Source organism: Dasypus novemcinctus, chromosome 10 (genome assembly GCF_030445035.2).
Source record: "Dasypus novemcinctus isolate mDasNov1 chromosome 10, mDasNov1.1.hap2, whole genome shotgun sequence".
NCBI classification, from domain to species: Eukaryota; Metazoa; Chordata; class Mammalia; order Cingulata; family Dasypodidae; genus Dasypus; species Dasypus novemcinctus.
Window position 1 is genome coordinate 9,634,332 of NC_080682.1, and position 21,557 is coordinate 9,655,888.

Genomic DNA, 21,557 nt, shown 5'->3' on the forward strand with positions numbered 1-21,557 from the left:
CAGCGCCGAGCGCACCCGGTCCAAGGAAGGCACGAGCGGCAGGGGGCAGCACTTCTTTATTAGGGGGGCCTGCCCCGGCCTGCGAGGAAGGGCCGCCAGGGCCGGAGGCCTGAGGCCGGGGTCCTAGCCCCGCTCACAGATGACCTCCACCACGCTGGGCTCCATGGGCACTGGGTCCGGGCAGCGCAGGGCGGCCGAGGCCACCACCTCATCCAGCAGCAGGTGCACGAGCTCCTCATCGGCCACAAAGCGCCACAGGTAGAGCTGCAGGAAGTGGCAGTCCACCTGCACCTGCTGCAGCCCGAAGCGCCCGAAGGTGCGCAGCCGCACGCACTCCAGCAGCGTCTTCAGGCTGATCTTGATGATGCCAGTCAGCACCGAGACCTGCAGCGGGCCCCAGGGATGCAGCTCAGTGACAGCGGTGTGAGTGGGGGGGGGCACCCAAGGCTGGGCAGGTGCCAGGGAGACGCAGGTGCCTGTAGCAGGGATGGGAATGGAAAGTCCCAGGACCCAGCTAAGAGGGAGGCATATGGGTTTCAGACTGTGGTCTGGCAGGGGAAAGGCAGAGATGGGGGTCAGCACTGACATGGGGGGCTGGGAGCATGGCAGTCACAGAGAGGACCACCAGGTCCCTGAGCCCAGGGGCAGGGGGTGTGGACAGGCTGCCTTGGGGAAGACCCAGGCCTTCTATGGGTACAAGGACAGGGAACAGAGCATACCAGGTCAGCCCCCATACCGAGCCATACCAGGGCAGGGGGCCATGGGATGGGAGTGGAGTTAGGCAAAGGGTGGGCCTTCAGGCTACCACCCACTCCTAGAAGCAGCCCTGGGGAAGCTCAGAGACAGGGCCTGGGGGTCAGGGTCACCCCTAGCCACCTTCCCCAGGTCACTGGGTCTCTGGACCTTGTTGAACTCCACAGGACTGAACACGTCGATCCGTTCAGAGAACAGCTTCTGGATGTTGCTCAAGAGGTTGGTGTCCATGGGGGCACTGGAGGGGGTGGAGGCAGACAAGTATCAGAGCCTGCCCTGCACCCCCGTCCTCTCTGTCCATTCCCCCGGGCTCCCCTGACCACAGGGCCCGACCTGGGTGTATAGCTGGGTGCGTAGCGGCCCTGCTGCCGCGAGCTGCTGTACACAGAGAAGGTCCTCTTGCTGGAGTCACTGCTCTGGGCTTTGCGTACACCCTCCTCGTACAGGAGCCCCACCTGGGGGCGAAAACCGGTACTGCAGGAAGGCCAGGGCGCCTCCCTCCCACCGCATGCCCTGGGCACCCAGGAAGCCTGCCCAGGATGCTGTAAGTTTCCTACTCATTGGCTGCAGGAAGCACAGAATAGTCACTGCTGGGCCTGCCACCTAACTGTTCCCCAGTCACTATTTATACAACAGTGTAGTGGGACAAAGGCAGGACCCAAGGCTTGGTACCAAGGCCCAATCTTTAGCTCCAGCCCTGCCCTCAGCTTCCCCTCAGGTGAAATGGGGATAACGATGCCCAATCCAGGACTGAGGAAGGTCAAGGGCATGGTTGCCAGCACTGCCCGCTCCTGTGGTCTAGAGCCTGACGGGGTGTCACCCCACCAGCCAGCATCAGGGCCCCGGGGCAGCACCTGCACATCGATGGCCGTCGTGTCCTCCACCACCCGCTTCATGACAGCACGCACATTCCGGGGCTCCAGGGTGCTGAGCCAGTCTCGTGTCTCCACGCTCTTGCGCAGCATCTGCGAGATGACCAGGCCCTGCACCTTCACATAGTGGGTCAACAGCCGCCGGGCTGTCTCCCTGGCCTCCGCACAGAGTGTGCTCACAGGTGTCACTGGAGACTGGTCCTGAGTTGGGAGGTGGAGAGAGGGGAAGTGGGTCCTGGCGGCAGCCAGGGGCCACGGCCAGCCAGGAGCTGGGCACGGACTGCGGGCGGCGGAGCTTGGGGGTGGCACAGGCAGCCTCCTGTTTCCACCCCCTGGGCCTGGGTACCTGCACTAGAAACTGTTCATCCGTGAGGGTGAGGATGTAGGAGATGGTGGCCGTCTCGTAGTCCAGGCAGAGGCGGGAGAGCAGCAGGAGCAGGGCGGGGGGCGTGGCGCCCCCCTTCTCCCCGGGGCTCTCACAGAAGCTCTGAGCCGTCTGGCACATGGAGCGGATGAAGCCCACGATGAGGCCCTCGCGGACGCCCTGGCTGCAGAACTCGCCCTACGAGGAGGAGGGGCCCAGATACACAGCAGGTCCCTCCTTCCAGGCAGGGGCTGCTGGGCACCCCCTGCTGTGGCCCTGAGTGCCCCGGCCAAGGGGCAGCTTCACCTGGGCAGAGCTGGCACTGGGGACCCTGCCTCTTTCCTGGGACCCCTCCAACTGCTCAGCTCCTGTGCCAGCCTTCCTCATGGGAGCCTGAAACCACACCCGGAGGGCAAGGGGCAGGGACTGTGTGCCCTGGTACCCACTGTCCCAGCCCCCCAAGCACTGGCACAAAGGTCCTGGGGAGCCCGCCCGCAGGACCGGGGCAGGCGTACCCGGAAGTAGGGCTTGTTGGAGAAGGACACCTCCTTGGCGGTGAAGAGGTGCACAGCGGCCAGCGAAGCCTTGATGTGGCTCAGGATGGAGCTGGCCACATTGGCCAGCAACTCGGCCAGGCCGGGGCCTTCCTTCCCCGCCAGGCGGGGCGCAGCCAGCGCCTGCCGCACGTCAGTCAGGCAGCCCAGGAAGGCGGCGCGCAGGCCCTGCAGGTGGTGGCCCAGACGCTCACGGGCCACCCGCTCCACGATCTCTGTGGCAGCGTCGGCAAGCCCAGCAGCGGCCAGCAGCGCCCCGGGGGCCCGCAGGCGCCGGTGGAAGCGGTCCAGTGCCCGCACCAGCAGCGAGTTGTCGCTGCCGCCCTGCTCCTGCGCCAGCCGCCGCTCCACCAGTGCGAAGTAGCGGCTGCCCAGCTCCCGGGCGAAGGCTGCCAGCTTCTCGGCACCCGCCGGGCCCTGGGCTGCAAACAGCTCCTGGTAGGCCGCGGCCACCTGGCAGAGGCCGCCCACGAAGCCGCTGCCCCCGCGGTCGGTGAACTCCAGCACGTCGGGCGCTGGCGGGGAGGGCCCCAGCTCTGCCTCCAGGCTGCTCAGCTCCTCCTCCAGACGCCCGCGGGCGTGCGCCAGGAACTCCTCGCACAGCTCCTCGGCCGGCTCGCCCAGGGCCAGCAGCAGCTCCACACACTCAGCCTGTTCGGGGGCGCCCGAGCCGCCCTCCCTATGGGAGGGACAGGGCGGTCAAGGGCGGGGTGGGGGCTGGATCGAGGACGACAGGAGCTGGTGGGGGCAGGAAAGCCCAGGCAGGGTGACCGCACAGGAGGGTTGCGTGCACCGGGGCGCGGGAGCGGGCGTGGGGGACTCGGAGGCCCCCAGCAGGCAGGGCCCCAGGAGGAGGGCTGGGGCGCCACTCCACACCTGAACCGCCGCCGGAGCTGCTGGGCCAGGCGGGCCGTGATGACCTGGCAGTCATCCTGGATGGCGCGGAACGAGGGCAGGTGCTGGTACTGCTGCAGCACGGCGCGCGCACGGCCCTGGTAGCGCACAGCCTGCCCGTAGGCGCCCAGCTCCACGCACTTGGTGAGGCGCGAGGGCAGCTCGAAGAGGAACTGCAGCTTCCGCAGCAGCGCGTGGACGCCTGGGGGCCAGAGGCGGAGTCAGCCCCAGAGCCTGCCCCCAAAGTGGCCCACCCGGGGAGTAGGCCCGGGCCGAGCCCACCTGCCAACTTGGTGATGCGCTCATGGCGGTCCTGCAGCGTGGCGCTGATGCGCGCGCTGAAGTCGGTGATCACCGCCATGTTGGTCGCCAGCCGGTCCATCTCGTCCTCCATCTTCCGGAAATCGTTCTTCATCTTCCGGATGGTGTCTGGGAGGGCAAGGAGCAGGGGAGGGAAAGGGAGATGACTGTGGGGGCAGGCGCAGCACCTGGCTTGCCACAGGGTCCCAATACCCGCCCTGCCCACCCGCATTCACAAAGGGGCACCAGCCCAACCTCGAGGGCGGCAGTGATGACTAGGCGCAGACAGGGCTGACGGTGCGTGGCCACAGTACAGACTGGCAAATTGGGGAGGTGCAGCACCCGTGGGCCACTAGACCTGGCGCTGTGGGGGGCCTGCGGGAGATGCTTTGTTTTCTTTATTGCTCCCTTAGAATGTGAGCTCCGCAAAGAGGCGCCTAGCTGCTGGTCCCAGCGGCATCCTCCTGCCCAGCTCACGGCCAGCACAGGGGAGACAAGAAATCCTTGTTCACCCCCTTCCCTTCCCTGACCTCCCGGCCCTTTGCCCTGTGCCTTCTGAACAGTGTGGCTTCTCTGAACAGGCCTGTTCCATTTCCACAGAAACCTGCCACTCCCGGAAGCTGTGCCCCCTTGCAGCCCAGACTCCAGGAGGCTCTTCCCTGCCCCCCAAGGCGCCCCAGGACTTGGTCTCTCAATGTTTCTAGATCTTTTCTCCTCCCTTTTAAAAGCCTTGCTTCCCAGAAGACCAGGCCATCCAATCCTTCTGGCATCCATCCCTGCTGCTCCCTGCCACTCCTCTCCGTTCCTGTTCCCTGTCCCCTCTTGTCCCATTCCTTTCATTGCCTTGTGGACGCTGACAGCCACATGGATGAGCCTTCAAACATTCTTTGCTCTCTGTCACTGACCACCACAATCCCAGCTACTCTGGCCTCTGCCTCATCTGTCCCACTCTCTCCTGCCCTCTCTAAAATCTCAGCTTCAAGCCTTGCCACCTGCTGTGATTCCGATTGCTCAAGCTGTCACCTCACTCTGACAATCCCTCAACCCCTTCAGGAGCTCTGACCCACTGACCGCAGCACGGACCACTGGCCGGGATGCCCCCCAAGGCTGCCCTTCCCTCCTCGCTCCTCTGGGAACCTGTGGTCCTCCATCTCCCCTGTGCTGGCGTTCACAAGTCCCCTCCCTCCACTGCTTGTCAGGTTAACCCCAGCGTAGGCTGAACCCAACAAGCCACTACCCTGTGTACTGAATAGCACGAAGAGGCCGTAAATCACGCCAACTGGTCTCCTTTTACGTTTGTGACCCCAAATGCCAAAGAGGCACTCCATACAGCCCAGCCATCCTTCCAAACCTTCTGGCAGGTCTGCTTCCCTATTTTCCAAAGTAACATATTCTCATTTTCTCTTCAGTTCTCAAAACTCCAACACATGCCCCCTAACTCTCAATTGGTGACTCATACTTCACAGAGTAGTATCATAAACATCCACTCCCTCCAGATCTACAAACTGATGACATCGGCGCACAGTCAGCGAGGTCCACATTCCTCTCCTTGAGGGGTCTCATCCAGTCCCGTGGTTGTGGTGACACAGACATTTCAGTCTCTGTGCCTGAGGGGTCCCCTGCCTAATGGCCCACTTAACCCATCCATGCAGCTCAATCCTAACCTGTCCAAAACAGAGCTCTGGACTTTCCCCCACACCTGTCCTCTGCTACTCTCTTCCATCTTGGCTCCTGCCCATTTCCAAAGAGTCATCTTGCATTGTCATTTCTCCTGCTTCCCACACTCAATCCATCAGCATGTCACGAGGGTCTTCCTCCAACATTTTCTTGCCAAGCCACCATCTCTCTTGTCCAACCACTGCCAACATTTCCTAACTAATTTCCCTAATTCTACTCCTGAATATACCATCAACATTCATAAAAGAAAGCAAGGAGAATGGGGCAGAAATGTATCTGTCATAGCAGACTTTAATATACTTCCATTAATCTACAACAGATCAAGTGGGAAAAAACACAAAGTTATAAAAGACCTAAATAACATAATATGGTAGACCTAATTGATTTATATAGAATTCTTTTCAAGATTCCACTAATACATCAAAACCTTGCCACATATAAAATCACAAAGAAAATCTCAATTTAAAAAAAAAAGAAAAAAATCAATTAAATGGTAGAGAGCATCCTCTGATCACAATAAAATGAAACAGGAAATTAGTAACAAAACTAGAAAACAAAAAAACCTTGTCATTTGGAGATTAAACAAAACAACAACCAAACTTTCTTCTTAACAACTGGGCTAAAATGGAAATCAAAGTAGAACAGATGTAGAAATAACAATAAAAACACTATAGATGTAAACTTACAGGATAAAGTGAAAGTAATGTTCAGAGGAAATAAATATTAAATCCTTATATTAATGAATTAGAATAAACATTCAACTCAGAAAGTTAGAAAAACTACAAAAGAACTCTAAAGAAAGCAAAAAGAAGGAATTAATAAAGCTAAAAGCAGAAATCAATATATTTTTATTGGGAGAACTAACAAATCAAAGATCAGGGTTACTTGAAAAATGAACAAAAGATAAAATATGTAAAATGTTAGTTAACCTAATTTTTGAAAGGGGGAAAAATGCATAAATAAGCAAAATAAGAAATAAGGGAGAAATTAAGAGAATCACAAGAGACAACTTGGTTCAATTCCATGTAAAGAAATAGAATGGATAGTTTACTACAAAAATAGAATTTGCCAAAATGGATTCTCAGGAACCAGGAAACAGAAACATGTTCTCTCAAATATATTACCTTGTTCAATTTTCTCCATAGTACTTGTCAAGAGTGAAATAACCAGACAGATAAAGTAGATACAACCCCAGGTATTGGTTCTTTAGAGGGCTAAAGAGACCCACAGGTTTTATGGTCATAGCAGATGGGGTTCACTGCCATGCCAGTTGGCCCTTCTTTGGAGCTGGTGTTTCTGTGTGATGGAGCTGGACTCAGATGGGATCTCTTTTCACAAGACTTTCATGCTACTTTACTGGAATTGTAGTTGGTGCTAGGGTTTAAGATATATCTAGGGGATTTGAATCTCTGGACTGACAATATGATAGTCAGGCCCTGAGCCTCAACAGATTTCAGCTCCTACACCGATTTATTGGACTCAGCTAACATGGAGTTGAAGAATGTCAACCACCACACCATGGAGCCTAGAGTGCCTACAACTGAAAGCAGGAGGATTGCATCCAGTATCCATGTGGAATCTAAGCCCCCTCTTGACATAGATGTGGAATGGACCCAACGAAGCCAAGGTCCACAGGAAGGAGGAACACAGTAAGGATTAGAGTGGACTTAATGATATTCTATTCATGAACTATTGTGGTTAGTAATCGAGAAAATGTGGCATTGGTGTGGAAAAAGTGGCCATGGTGGCTGCTGGGTGCGGGGAATAGGAGGAAGAGATGAGATGTGGAAGATTTTCAGGACTTGGAGTTGTCCTGGGTGGTGCTGCAGGGACAACTGGCGGACATTGTATGTCCTCCCATGGCCCACTGGATGGAATGTGGGAGAGTGTGGGCTATGGTGTGGACCACTGGCCATGAGGTGCAGCGATGCCCAGAGATGTACTCACCAAATGCAATGGATGTGTCATGATGATGGGGGAGAGTGTTACTGTGGGGGGGGGTGGGGGCAGTGGGGGCGGTGGGGTCAATGGGGACCTTATATTTTTTGAATGTAATATTTTTTAAAAAATGAATAAAATAAAATTTTTTTAAAAAGAGTGAAATAACCTTGTTTTATTTACATATTATCTGCCTCTCTCTAGAACAGGGGTTCCATTACAGCTGAGAAAGTGTTTTTTGTTGTTTTTTTAATTTGTCTGCTCTCTGTGTCCATTCACTATGTGTTCTTCTGTGACCACTTCTATCCTAATCATCGGTACCGGAAATCTGTTTCTTTTTGTTTAGTCATCTTGTTGTGTCAGCTCTCTGTGTGTGCAGTGCCATTCTTGGACAGGCTGCACTTTCTTTCGCGTTGGGTGGCTCTCCTTACGGGGCGCACTCCTTGCACATGGGGCTCCCCTACGCAGGGACACCCCTGCGTGGCAGGGCACTCCTTGCGCGCATCAGCACTGCGCATGGGCCAGCTCCACACTGGTCAAGGAGGCCCAGAGTTTGAACCGTGGACCTCCCATGTGGTAGGCGGATGCCCTATCCACTGGGCCAAGTCTGCTTCCCTGAGAAACTGTCTTGTTCATGCTATATCCCCAGAGTGCCTGGCACACACAGGCAAATACTTGTCAAGTGACTGAATGAAAACAAATGAATGACCAGTCACGCTGACACCACGTGACCACTCCATCCATGCCTCTCTCCACTGCAGGCTCACCCTCCTCAGTCAGTCATAAAACAGGTGTCCCAGGTGTTCTCAGGCTTTCATCGCTCCCTGGGCAATCCATCCAGACTCCCCTCTACACTCACCTCCTCTTCACAGCCGATTCCCAGGCTTCTCTCTCCAGCCCGGACCTCTCCTCTGAGCTCTAGACCCACAGACGCATCTGCCTTTCTTCTCCTTGGCATGGTTCCAAGCATGTCAAGGTCTGAATCCCTGGGCCTCAGCGTGTGAGCTCCTAACTCTAGATAAAGGTTCCCAACCTCCAGCATGACTTAAAAGCCCATTCCTTAGAGATGTTCTGAGGAAATACAGTCATGGGCTGGACTACCTCGCCCAAGGTTCTTCCTAATTTGAGATGCTGTGATTATGTGACATGGATCTCTAAAGTTCATGTGATAAAGTTCAAAATCCTTTTCATGGTCTACAAGGGCCTTCATAATCTGACCCACAGATTCTTCCAGGCTTATCCCACCTCATGATCCCCCTTAAAAAGCAAAAACCTAGCTCATGGTAACATCATCAACATGGCGACATAAAACATCCTGAGGAAAAATCTCCCCTCAGTACCAGCTAATAAGAGGACAAATCCCACTTGCTTAGAACTCTGGAGAACAAGAGAGACTAGAGAAGTCTCCATAAATGCTCAATCAAAGAAAAAAAAGTCTCCAAGAACAGGCAGGAAATCCCCATCCTAGATGCGACATTCCACAACCCACCCCTCAACCCAGTCCTGAGCAGCTTGGGAATCCCACAGAGGCCCAGGTCCCCCCGTTGCACATGCAGACTGGAGAGCCACCCACAGCAGCGAGTTAGAACCCCACACTTATCCAGATACAGGGACCCAAGTCTGCAGAGCCCCAGGATGGAACATGAGCTGCCAAGTCACACACAAAAGGGCCCCCAGGGCTGGGGGAGAGGAGAGAGACTGCAGCACTACTGGCAAGAGATGCGTGCACTCAATCCAGTGCCTGCTGGCTGGACCACCTAAGTGCAAAACGGACTTTTCTGGATTGCCTCACCTTCCTGGATTGACCCCATATGGCTCCCCAAGGTGGGATATCTTAAAGGGGAAGAAACCAGAGGCAGAAAGGCCTCACACACACATAACACAAAAGACGGTGGTGCTCTGAACTGCTATAAGACAGGAAGGGTCTCAGAACTGGAAAGTGTAAAGAAAAGGGGGCATTGAGTGAGGCAAAGAATTTAGCAAATCATAGGAGCTGGGGAGAAAGTTCTGCACAAAAAGAGCAGATCAAGACTCCTGGAATCTTGGGACTCCTTAAATCTTGGGGCTGTCCATGTGCCAGCTGGGCCCTGAATCTCAATGGAGTTCCAACACCTACTCAGGTCACTGGACTCACCCAGGACAAGTAATAAGGATGAGACGATGGACAAACAACATACCAAGGAACTGAGTGTCTACAACTGCAAGCAAGAGAGGCCCATCCATCAGCCATGTGGGATTGAAGGCCCCCCTCAGTTCAAGGTGGAGTGGGCATCACCATCACAGAGTCCTCAGGATTGGGGAACGAACTATGGACTAAAGTAGACTTACTAGTATTCTACTATAGACTTACTGTGATTCTAGCAATGGAAGAAAGATCACTGATGTGGAGGCAGTGGCCACTGGAGGTTCTGGGGTTGAGAGAAGGGAAAACAGATGTAATACGGGGGAATTTTTGGAACTTGGGAGCCATTCTGAATGACATTACAGTGACAGATACAGGCCATTATATTTCCTGCCATAACCTACAAGATTGAGTGGGAGAGAGTGAAACTATAATACAACGTAAACTATAATCCATGCTTAGTGGCAATGCTCCAACATGTGTTTATCAATTACAATGAATATACCACACTAATGAAAGATGTTGCCAATGTGGGAAAATGTGGGGGGTGTGGGAAGTGAGGACTATGGGAACCCCCTATATACTATATGTAACATTTATGTAATCTAAGTATCTTTAAGAAATTTTTTTTTAATTGTAAAAAATTAAAAATTTAAAAAAAAACCAGCATGGTGGAAACAAATGCTGCTCAAGAAGTTGAGTGTCTGCCTCCCACATGGGAGGTCCTGGGTTCAGTTCCCAGTGCCTCCTAAAGAAGAAAAACAACAAGCAGACAATGAGCAGATATTGAGGAAAAAACAAAACAACAAGCAAAAACAAACGAGAAGGGAGTAGATATGGCTCAAGCAGTTGGGCACCCACTTCCCACACTGGAGGTCTCAGGATCAGTTCCCCCTGCTTCCTAAAGAAAAACAAACAGACAACAAGCAAAAAACAACAAGCACAAACAATGAGCAAAGCAACAAGCAAACAGATGAGGAAGCCACCTCAGGAGAAAAAACAAACAAGCAAAACAAACAAAAAAAACTAACTCAGGGAAACCAATGTGGCTCTGTGGTTGAGCACCAGCATCCTACATACAAGACCTGAGTTCAATCCCTGGCCCCTGGTACCTTAAAAATACAAACAAACAAACAAAAAACAGTATGGTACTGGCACAAGAATAGATATGGAGACCAATGGAATCGAACTGAGAGTTTAGAAATAGACCCTCCCATCATGATTTCTCATAAAGGCTGACAAGCTCATTCAATTGGGAAAGAATAGTCTCTTCAACAAATGGCACTGGGAGAACTGGATATCTATACGCAAAATAATGAAGGGGACCCCTATCTCACACCATATACAAAAATTAACTCAAAATGGATCAGAGACCTAAATATAAGAACCTGGAGTATAAAACTCTTAGAAAAGGGAAGTGGACTTGGCCCAGTGGTTAGGGCGTCCGTCTACCACATGGGAGGTCCGTGGTTCAAACCCCGGGCCTCCCTGACCCATGTGGAGCTGGCCCATGCGCAGTGCTGATGCGCACAAGGAGTGCCGTGCCACACAGAGGTGTCCCCGTGTAAGGGAGCCCCACGCGCAAGGAGTGCGCCCCGTAAGGAGAGCCGCCCAGCGCAAAAGAAAGTACAGCCTGCCCAGGAATGGCGCCACACGCACGGAGAGCTGACACACAAGATGACAACAAAAAAGAAACACAGATTCCCATGCCGCTGACAACAAAAGAAGCGGACAAAGAAGAACACGCAGCAAAATGGACACAGAGAACAGACAACCGGGGTGGGGGATAAATTTAAAAAATAAATCTTAAAAAAAAAAAACAACTCCTAGAAGAAAATGTATGGAAGCATTTTCAGGCTTGTGTTAGGCAATGGTTTCTTAGTTTTACACCCAAAGCACAAGCAATTAAAAAAAAAAAAAAAAGGAAATGGGCCCTCATTAAAATTAAAAACTTTTGTGTATCAAAGGACTTTATTATTAGAGAAAAAGACAATCTTCTCAATGGAAGAAAATATTTGGAAACCACATATCCAGTAAGGGTTTAATATCCAGTATATAAAGATCTTTTAACTCAACTACAAAAAGACAATCAAATTTAAAAATGGGCAAAAGAGGAACAACCAGCAAGATGGTGCCAGAGTAAGGAGCTCCAAGAGTCAGAGTAGTTAGTAAACACTCAAGAGTTATATGAAGCACCTGTTTGGGGGCTCCAGGAGACCAGAGGAGCATCCTGCAACATCTCTGAAGGAACAGAAGGAGGAGACTGCCCATCTGCAGAGAAGATTCATAAGAAGAGCCCTCCACACCATGGAGGTCAGTGCCCATCCTCCACTGGCGGCACAGGATGCCTCCGGAGCTGTTCTGCGGCTGGAATGAAAGGTCCACTTCCCAAAAGCAGGGGAGAAAGAGATGGTTGGGAACCAACTTCAGCTACTGATAAGTATATTCAGTGAGCTAAAGTATGATCCCAAGAACAGCTGAAGTTTGAGCCTGTCCAAGTCAGAAAGAGGCCAGTAGCTGCCATCTTAACTCCACATCTGGCATGAGGAGAAGCGGGGCAGACTGAAAATCACAGTGCTGGTGGGGACCGGCCTCTTTCCATCCAGGTCAGATTGCAGCTCTAGCCTAAGCCCCAACCCCACCTCTGGGAGGGAGGAAGCTGGGGCAACCTGAACCATCCTCTCTGGGAAATTACTGGCCAAGCCACAGAGTCCAGTGATCATCCTACTCTGGCACTGCAAGCCACCCCAGGAGCTATTCTATGGCTGGAATTGGAAGCTCCATTTCCCAAAAACGGGTAAAAGAGACCATTGGCCAATGATTTCAGCTAATAATTAGTAAATTCGGCTGGCTAAAGTATAACCCTAGGAACAGCTAAAGTATGAACCTGTCCAAGTCAGAAAGAGGCTGGTAGCCGCCATTTTTACTCTGCCCCCCAGAATGAGGGGAAGCTCAGCTGACTGAAAATCACAGTGACATTAGGGACTGGTTCCTTTCACCCAGATCAGTCTGCAGCCCTAGGCTAGGCTTCAGCCCCACCTCAGGCAGGGAGGAGGCTGGCGGGCCCTGCACCAGCCTATCCAGGTAACTTACAGGTACCTTTGGTTGGCACAAACTGAATAATCCGAAGTCTGTTGGGGCAACCACCGTCATCTTGGACTCACGCTGCATAGATTTCTGCCCACAATTGCAGCTCCACCCCTGCCCCAGGCAGGGGAGAAAGGGATGTGAAGCTTCATCAGTCTCTCTGGGAAACTACAGTCTGGACCTGCATGACTTGGATTATTCCACACAGCTATGACTCTGTCCCTACCCCTGGCAAAGGAGAAAGTTGGGAGACGCTTCATCAGTCCCTGGGGCAATGAGAGCAGCTTGAGCCTCCACAGCTTATAGCTCCAACTACATCCTTGGTTCCTAGTACACAACCAGCAAGGGAGAAATGGCAGGAAGCCCTAAACTAAAGAGAAAAACTACACCCAGAACAAATACTTTAGTAAGCCAGATGCCAAGACACTAACAAAAAATTACAATCCACACCAAGAAACAGGAAGCTATGGCCCAGTTAAAGGAACAAGATAAGCCTCCAGGTGACATAAAGGAGTTGAGACAATTAATCATAGATGTTCAAACAAATCTCCTTAATAAATTCAATGAGATGGCTAAAGAGATTAAGGATATTAAGAAGACACTGGATGAGCACAAAGAAGAATTTGAAAGTATACATAGAAAAATAGCAGATCTCATGGGAATGAAAGGCACAATAAATGAAATTAAAAAAACATTGGAATCATATAAGGCAGATTTGAGGAGGCAGAAGGAAGGATTCATGAGCTTGAAGAAAGGCATTCTGAAAGTGAACATACAAAAGAAGAGATGAAGAAAAGAATGAAAAAAATTGAACAAGGTGCCAGGGACCTAAGGAAGCAAGAGACATACAAACATACATGTCATGGATGTCTGAGAAGGAGAAGAGAAGGGAAAAGTGGCAGAAGGAATATTTGAAAAAATAAAGGTAGAAAATTACCCAACCCTATTGAAGGATACAGATATCCATGTTCAAAAAGCAAAACGTACTCCAATCCAAAAAAATCCAAATAGAACAACTCTGAGACACATACTAATCAGAATGTCAAATGCCAAAGACAAAGAGGGATTCTGAAGAACAGCAAGAGAAAGCAATGCATAACACATAGGGGATACCCAATAAGATTAAGTGCTGATTTCTCACCAAAAACCATGAATGCAAGACAGTGGTATGATATATTTAAGATACTACCAGAGAAAAGCTTCCAGCCAAGAATTTTATATCTGGCAAGACTGTCTTTCAAAAATGAGGACAACTTTCAAATATTCACAGATAAACAGAAACTGAGAGAATTTCTAAGCAAGAGACCAGACTTTCAAGAAATTCTAAAGGGTATGCTAGAGTCTGAAATGAAAAGACAAGAGAGAAGGCCTAGAAGAGAGTCTAGAATGAAAATCATATCAATAAAAGTAACTAAAAGTGTCAAAAGAGTAGTGAAAATAAAATATGACAGCTAAAACTCAAATAATCAGGAATAAACTTAACCAACAATGTAAAGCACTTGTATTCAGAAAACTGCAACTCAATGTATAAAGAAATCAAAAAAGGCCTAAATAACTGGAAGAACATTCCATGTTCACAGATTGGAACACTAAGTATTAAGATGTCGATTCTACTCGAATTGATAAACAGATTCAATGCAATCCCGATAAAAATTCCACCAGCATTTTTTAAAATTGAAAACATGACTATCAAACTTATTTGAAAGGGTAAGGGGTCCTGAACAGCCAGAAACATCTTAAAAAGGAAAGCTGAACTCTCATCTCTAGACATTAAATTATACTACCTAGCTGTAGTGGTAAAAACAGCATGGTACTGGTGTAAAGATAGACATTTAGACCAATGAAACCAAATTAATGTTCAGAAACAGACCCTCACATGTATGGTCAAGTGATTTTTGACTAGTCTATCAAAGCCACACTGCTCGGACAGAAGAGTCCATTCAACAAACGGTGCTGAAAGAATTGGATATCCATAGCCAAATGAAGGATAGAGGACCCCTATCTCACACCTTATCCAAAAATTAACTCAAAATGGATCAAAAACCTAAAAATAAAAGCAAGAACCATAAAGCTTCTAGAAGAAACTCTAGGAAAATAGCTTCAAGACCTGGGGGTAGGTGGTAGACTCTTAAAGGAAATAAGAGAAGGACTGAGATGGACTATTGATGTTTAATGTATGTAGCAGTTTTAGTTAGCTTTACTGTGAAAGTGTGGAAATGTATAGAATTGATGGTAACACATAATTTATAAATGTGGATGTGGCTAAAAATGGTAGTCTACGTATGTAAATGCCAACTGACAGAATGCTAGAGAATAATCTAGGATGGTTATAATCTTGGTTTACTGTGCATGAATAGTAAGAGTGTCCTTTGTTAGCTAGAACAAATGTACATCACAACTGCAGGGTGGTGGGGATGTGGAGAAGCATGGGAAAAATACAACTGGAGTGACCTATGGACTGTGGTTAGCAGTAATAACACAATATTCTTGCTTCTATGCCAAAAATGTACTGTGTTGATAATGGGGCAGTTTGGAAAATGTGTGCCAAATGTACACTATGGACGTGGTAACAATCAGATGATATTATCTTATCTGTAACAAACGTCCCACCGCAGTGTGGTGTGTTGATACAGGGGTGTTGTTTGGGAATTCTTCACACATGCATGATTATTTTATAAGTTCACAACTTCTGTCAAAAAAAATACATTTAAAAAATAGTAATAGGGTAGGTTAGGGGGAAAATACACCAAATGTAAGATAAGGACTATAATTAGTAGTAACATTTTGACAATTTGACAATTCTTTCATAATTTGTAACAAACGTCTCACAACAATGCAAGGTGTTGGTGGAGGGTTGATGTATAGGACCCCTGGATGATGTTATGTGTGTTTACTTTGTAAGTTCACAACTTTTACTATACACTTAATTGTTTATGTATGTTTATATATAAATGATATAAAGATAATAGTAATCTACAATGTAAACTATAATCCACGCGGTGCAGTAGTGCTCCAGAATGTATTTACCAAATGCAGTGAATGTTCCACAATGATGAAAGAGGTTGATGATGTGGGAGGAGTGGGGGGGAGTGGAGGGGAGTGGGGGGGGGTATGTGGGAGCCATTTATATTTTTTAATGTAACATTTTTGTGATCTATGTATTTTTTTTAAAAAAGACAATTTAATTTTAAAAATTATAAAGTAAAATAAAATTTTAAAAAGATAATAATAGGGTGGGCTGGGGGAAAATACTTTGGTTAGTAGTAATATTTTGACAATGCTCTTTAATTGTTAGTTAAAAACACTTAACAACAATGCAAGGTATTGGTGGTAGGGAGAGGTATGAGAGTCCTGTATGATGTTATATATGTTTATTTTATAAGTTCACAACTATTACTACATACTTATTGTTTATGTATATTTATGTATGAGTGATATACTTCAATACATTTTTTTCAAATGGGCAAAAGACTTGAACAGGTATTTCTCAAAGAGGATATATAAACAGCTAAAACATACACAAAAAGATGCTCAACAACACTAACTATTAGGGAAATGGAAATCACAAACACAATGAGATACCATTTCGCATCCACCAGAATGGCTACTTAAAAAAACAGAAAATTACAAATGTTGGAATGGAGGTGGAAAAAGAGGAACACTCATTCCCATGCTGGTGAGAATGTAAAATGGTGCAGCCATTGTGGAAGACAGTTTGGCAGTTCCTCAGAAAGTTAAGCATAGAATTATACGACCTGGCAATCCCACTTCTAGGTATAAACCCCAAAACAAAATTGAAAGCAAGGACTGGAACAGATATTTGAACATGGATGTTCATAGTGGCATTATTCACTATTGCCTGAATATGGAAGCAACCCAAGTATCTATCAACAGATGAATGGATAAACAAAATGTGGTCTATACACACAGCGGAACATTTTTCAGTTATAAAAAGAAATAAAGTCCTGACACATGCAAAAACACGGATGAGCCTTGAAGACGTTATGCTGAGTGAAATAAGCCAGACACAAAAGGACAAGTATTTGTATGAGCTCACTGAAATGAAATAATTAGAATAAGCACACTCACAGAGTCAGAATCTTGAATACAGGTTACCAGGGGCTGGGCTGGGGATAGAGAACAGGGAGTTAATGCTTAATTTGTTCAGAATTTCTATTTAGGTTGACTGAAAAGTTTTAGAAATGGATGGTGGTGATGATAGCAGGATATTGTGAGTGTAATTAACAGTACTGAATTATATATGTGAATGTGGTTAACGGGACATTTTAAATCGTATACATGTTACTAGAATAAAAATTAAAAGCTAAAACATAGGACTGTATAACACAGTGAACACTATTGTAAACCACGGACTACAGTTAATAGTACAGGTATAAAAATGTTCTTTTGTGAAATATAACAAATCTGCCAGACTAATAGAAGGTGTTAATAACAGGGTAGTATATGGGGAAAATATATTAAAATATACCTAATGTAAACTATGAACTATAGTTAATAGTCCAATTTTAATAATCTTACATCAACTGTAACAAAGGTACCACACTAATGCCAAGTGTCAAAAAGAGGGGGATTATGGGAATGCTGTATTTTTTTGCATGACTTTTCTGTAACCGTACGACTTCCCTAATTCAAGATAAAACTAGCTTTGTGCCACCTGATCCTTTCCCAGTTTCCTGTGCACCCCACCCACCACCCAGTGCTCTTTAGACCCAAAGCTCCCAGCACCAAGTGCTGACAAGGCTGCCCACGAATACCTCTAGACCGCCCATCACGGGCCATGTCCACCACCACCACCCTGGTGCAAGCTTCCGGGACCTCTGCCCTAGATCACTGCCAGGCCCTCACTCCTATCACCTCTCCAGGCCATTCTTCCCACTGCAGCTAGAAGAATCTTTTTTACAGAACACATACTTGACCACATCACTCATCTGCCCACACACCTCGATTAGCCAATGCCTCCACCCGGCACTGTTCTGTCTCCTCTCTTTCCTGAGGACTTTGCTCGGGCACTTTTCCCACTCTCTCTCTTTCACCATCAATAAGCACTCTAGGGAAGCAGATGTGGCGCAAGCAGGCTACCACATGGGAGGTCCCAGGTTCAGTTCCTAGTGCCTCCTTAAGAAGATGAGCAAGACAGCGAGCTGACACAATGGGCTGGCATGGCGAGCTGACACAACAAGATGATGCAGCGAGATGAAGCAACAAAGAGACACAGTGAAGAAACAACGAGACACACAAACAGGGGAGGAGGTGGCTCAAGTGATTGCATGCCTTCCTCCCACATGGGAGGTCCTTGGTTCAGTTACCAGCGCTTCCTAAAAAAGAAGACAAACAGAGAGCAGACAGCGAGTGGTGGGGGGAAGATAAATAAATAAAGTATCTTTGAAAAAAAAAAAGCACTCTATGCTATATTATTCTCTTTAGCATTTCATCAATACTTTAAATACTTTCTTCATTTGAGCTGTCCTCAAGCCTCCCAGCAGCTTTGTTCCTTTAGTGAAATCTCTTTTCTTCACGACTTCTGAATGTCAGGCTGCCCCCCGGGGTCATCCTCAGGCCTCTTCTCCCTCTACTCTCCTAGGTGATCTCATTCTATTCCATAATCTTGAGCTCCAGCCACTCCCCTGAACTTCAGACCCCCTGTCTAACAGACCTCTCAAATGAGACAAGGTCAAAACTGAACTATTGAATTTAGCCCCCTAACCTGCTCTTCCCCAGGGCTCCCCTTCAAAATAACAGCATTTTAGTTCTTGTAGTGATTCAGACCCCAAACCGCAGTCATCCTTCATTTGCTTTCTCTCACACGTCACACAATTCTATCAGTAAATCCCATAAGCTCGATCTTCAAAGCAAATCTTGAATTATTCCACTTCTCCGCTGCTGCCACCCTGGTCCACGCCACCAGTACCTTGCCTGGGCTGCGGCAATAGCCTTCTCACTGGCGCCCCTGCTGTCCTCACCTCCCCACAGTCCATGCTCATCAAGGTAGACGAGGGGTCCTTTTAAAATGCAAGTGAGAGCACCCCATTCTTCTGCTCAAAGCTCCTACCCATCTCTCTCAAAATAAAAAGGAGGGTCCTCAAAACTACCTGCAAGTCTCCACATAAGCTGCCCCCCACCATCCTTCTCCCCTAGACTCTTCCCTTCCCTTGTCCCTTCCAAAACTCATCTGGCCTCCCTGCTGTACCTTGAATATACCAAATATGCTCTCCTTTTGGAGCCTTGGCATCTGCATTTCTTCCCCTCCCCAGGTCCCTCCCCATAGCTGGCTCCTTCTCATCAGGACCCTGTTCAAATGTCACCACCTTAGACAGAACTTTCCATATTCATCCTATGTAAAGTAGGATACCACCCACAATATTATTCTTTTCCCTTTTCCCCCCCATTCTACTTTTTAAAAAAAACTGGTTTAGCACTTACTACCACCTTTGAGTATTCATTTATTATCTGTCTCCCCAACTGGAATGCAGTCGATTCACTATATCCCCAATGTATAGAACAGCCATTGGCAAAAACAAAGAGGCAATCGATGAATATTTCTTCAACGAGTAAAAGACTTTAGTCTTTAGAGATTTCAAACTCCCAACCGTCAAAACTCTATATATTTTCCCTTCTTTCTTAGAAAAAAAAGATTAAAATAACAAATCATTCCTATTAAGCAAGAGCTGAATGTCAAAACATTATACATATGCCAACAAATGGAAAATGTAATGTTTACAAAATTGAGAGAAATTTTTCAGGCAGCACAAAAACCAGTTTCTTGCTATTTTGAAGCTGATGACATTAAGAAATAGAGAGGAGCCTACTGATTAAACCTGCTTCAATCAGATAAAAGAACAATGGGTACAAGTTACTACATCCACCCTTGTGACACCAGGAGAGTAAGAGATATCAGAACACGCCCCCACACATGCTCACAGAACATTTTTATGGACTGCAGGTAAACCCTGCCTATCTGCCCCTAGGACTATGTACATGTGGGTACAAAAATGTGACAAAAGTCTGAGCAGTGTATCTCACTAACAGAAGACAGAAGCCAGTGGGGAGGATAGCTAAACAGCATTTAGTACTGTCTTAAATAGAGAATAAAGGGAAGCTCATTCTCAACTGATAAGAGGCTCAACTGATAAGAGCGTCTGCCTACCATATCGAGTGTCCAGGATTCAATACCCAGGGTCTCCTGACCCATGTGGTGAGCTGGCCCATGCGCAGTGCTGCCGTGTGCAAGGAGTGCCATGCCACACAGGGGCGCCCCCCGTAGGAGTGCCCCATGTGCAAGGAGTCTGCCCCGCAAGGATAGCCACCCCGCATGAAAAAAGCACAGCCCGCCCAGGAGTGGTGCTGCACACATGGAGAACTGACGAGGCAAGAGGATGCAACAAAAAAGAGATGCAGTTTCCTGGTGCTGCCTGACAAAGCAAGCAATCACAGAAGAAGACAATGGGGGGAGGGTAGAAATAAATAAAATAAATCCTTAAAAAGTAGAGAATAAAGAGAACCGAAAGAAAGAAAATTAAACCTTTACATGGTCTTTGTGTCCCTAATGTCATAAACTTTCAGTCTCTTTGCTTAATCTTAAAAAGAGAAAGATAAGAAACAACAAGACCACTCTCAAGATAGGCCCATCTCCGAGAGGAAAACAGACAATAATAAGAGAAACTAACACTTGCTGAGGCTTCCTTGGTGTCAGCGAATCTTTTAAGTGCTTTACATCAATGGATTTCACTTTAAAATTCCATCTTATCCTTGCTCGTCTTTGGTCTTTAAAACAACCCTCTGCGAGCTCCTCTTAGGGCTACAGGCCTCTGACCACAGGTCAGACAGGGACAGGAGAAAGCATGGGCAGGACTGGAACCTGGATCTCCTCCCTGGTTTGCCCCCACACAGGGGGAGGAACTGGGGCCTGGGGGACTGTGAGGTGGGCGTCCCAGTGGGGGTCACCTGTGGCTGAGATGAACTTGTTGTAGTTTTCATACACCAGGGTTTGCATGTCGCTGTCTAGAGCCCGGATCTGCCGCACCATATCCGTCTCACTGTCCATCAGCTGGGCCAGGGGGCACTCCCGACGCAGCTGGAGGAAGGCGGGTGGTTAGTGCTTCTGGACAGAGGGCACTGACATCCCCCAGCCCTGCTTCCAAGTGGGCGGCTTTCAGTGCAATAAAACCCACGCATGTCAGGAAGCTCATCACACGAGGCCCGTATGCGGCAGGCTCAAGCCGGTTTGGGATTTGTCCGCATTTGAAATCCTCAGACTCAGCCTAAAATCCAGCTCTGCCCCGGGCAGCGCCTGGACCACGCCCCTACAATGGGCCTGTCACCACATCGGTCCAGGGGACTTCAGACTCGGCGCCACATCAGGCCTGTCCAAACCTGCCCAGGACCCCCTTAGACTCCAGCTCTGCCCCTACTTCCTGGCCAAGGGTCGGCGCCCCCAGGCCCGACCACTCTTAATGAAACCCCTGCTCCCCTCCCCGACTCCCGCAACAAAGTCAGAGGCATGATCTCGGGGTGCAATAGATCGGGGGTCCGGTCCCCCCACACCTTGTCCAGATACACTTCCGGGTCGAAGTGGGCCCCGTTGAGATCTGTCGGGTCCAGGGGGTCCGGCCCCGCAGGCCGCCCCGCCGCCTCCCCTTCCGAGAGGCCGTAGTAAAGCTTCAGCATCCCGTGAGCTTTCCGCCGCCTCTCCGGAGCCTCCGGTTCGAGACCCTCGGGGGAGTCCCCAGGTCCAGACCCCCGGCCGGGCCCGGCGGCTGCCGCCTCCATCGCTCCAGCAGCAGCCCACCGGCGTGAGGCTAGGAAGGAGGCGGGGAGGAGGCACTTCCGGGAGCCATAAAGTTGTTGTTGAAACGAGGCAGTCCTTCGGGTGAAACGTCCCCCCCGCAGCATTGGATCCTTCGAGACTACAGTTCCCCGGTGCTTTTCTTCTTCCAGCGAAGAGGTTCCCAAAGAGCCCTGGGTTCCCAGAGCTTCCC

The 21,557-nt window shown here is 48.8% G+C and overlaps 1 protein-coding gene across 1 annotated transcript; it reads right to left on the reverse strand.

The window, feature by feature from the left end:
- Window positions 1-38: 38 nt before the first annotated feature.
- On the reverse strand, window positions 39-21,442 carry VPS51 (VPS51 subunit of GARP complex). The gene is made up of 10 exons (XM_004478577.3): window positions 21,124-21,442; window positions 20,524-20,653; window positions 3,720-3,866; window positions 3,420-3,639; window positions 2,505-3,222; window positions 1,972-2,187; window positions 1,608-1,826; window positions 1,087-1,208; window positions 904-991; window positions 39-384 (listed from the first exon to the last, which is right to left on the reverse strand). The coding sequence occupies exons 1-10, from the start codon at window positions 21,346-21,348 to the stop codon at window positions 124-126; spliced, it is 2,346 nt and encodes a 781-aa protein (XP_004478634.3). The 5' UTR covers window positions 21,349-21,442; the 3' UTR covers window positions 39-123.
- Between the last annotated feature and the right edge of the window lie 115 nt (window positions 21,443-21,557).

Coding starts and splice junctions, on each gene's coding strand:
- VPS51 (XM_004478577.3), bottom strand. CDS start 21,348: ATGGAGGCGGCAGCCGCCGGGCCCGGCCGGGGGTCTGGACCTGGGGAC. Junction 3,223..3,419: donor CAGCTCCGGCGGCGGTTCAG/GTGTGGAGTGGC, acceptor TCCCTCCCATAG/GGAGGGCGGCTCGGGCGCCC. Junction 2,188..2,504: donor CCAACAAGCCCTACTTCCGG/GTACGCCTGCCC, acceptor TCCTCCTCGTAG/GGCGAGTTCTGCAGCCAGGG.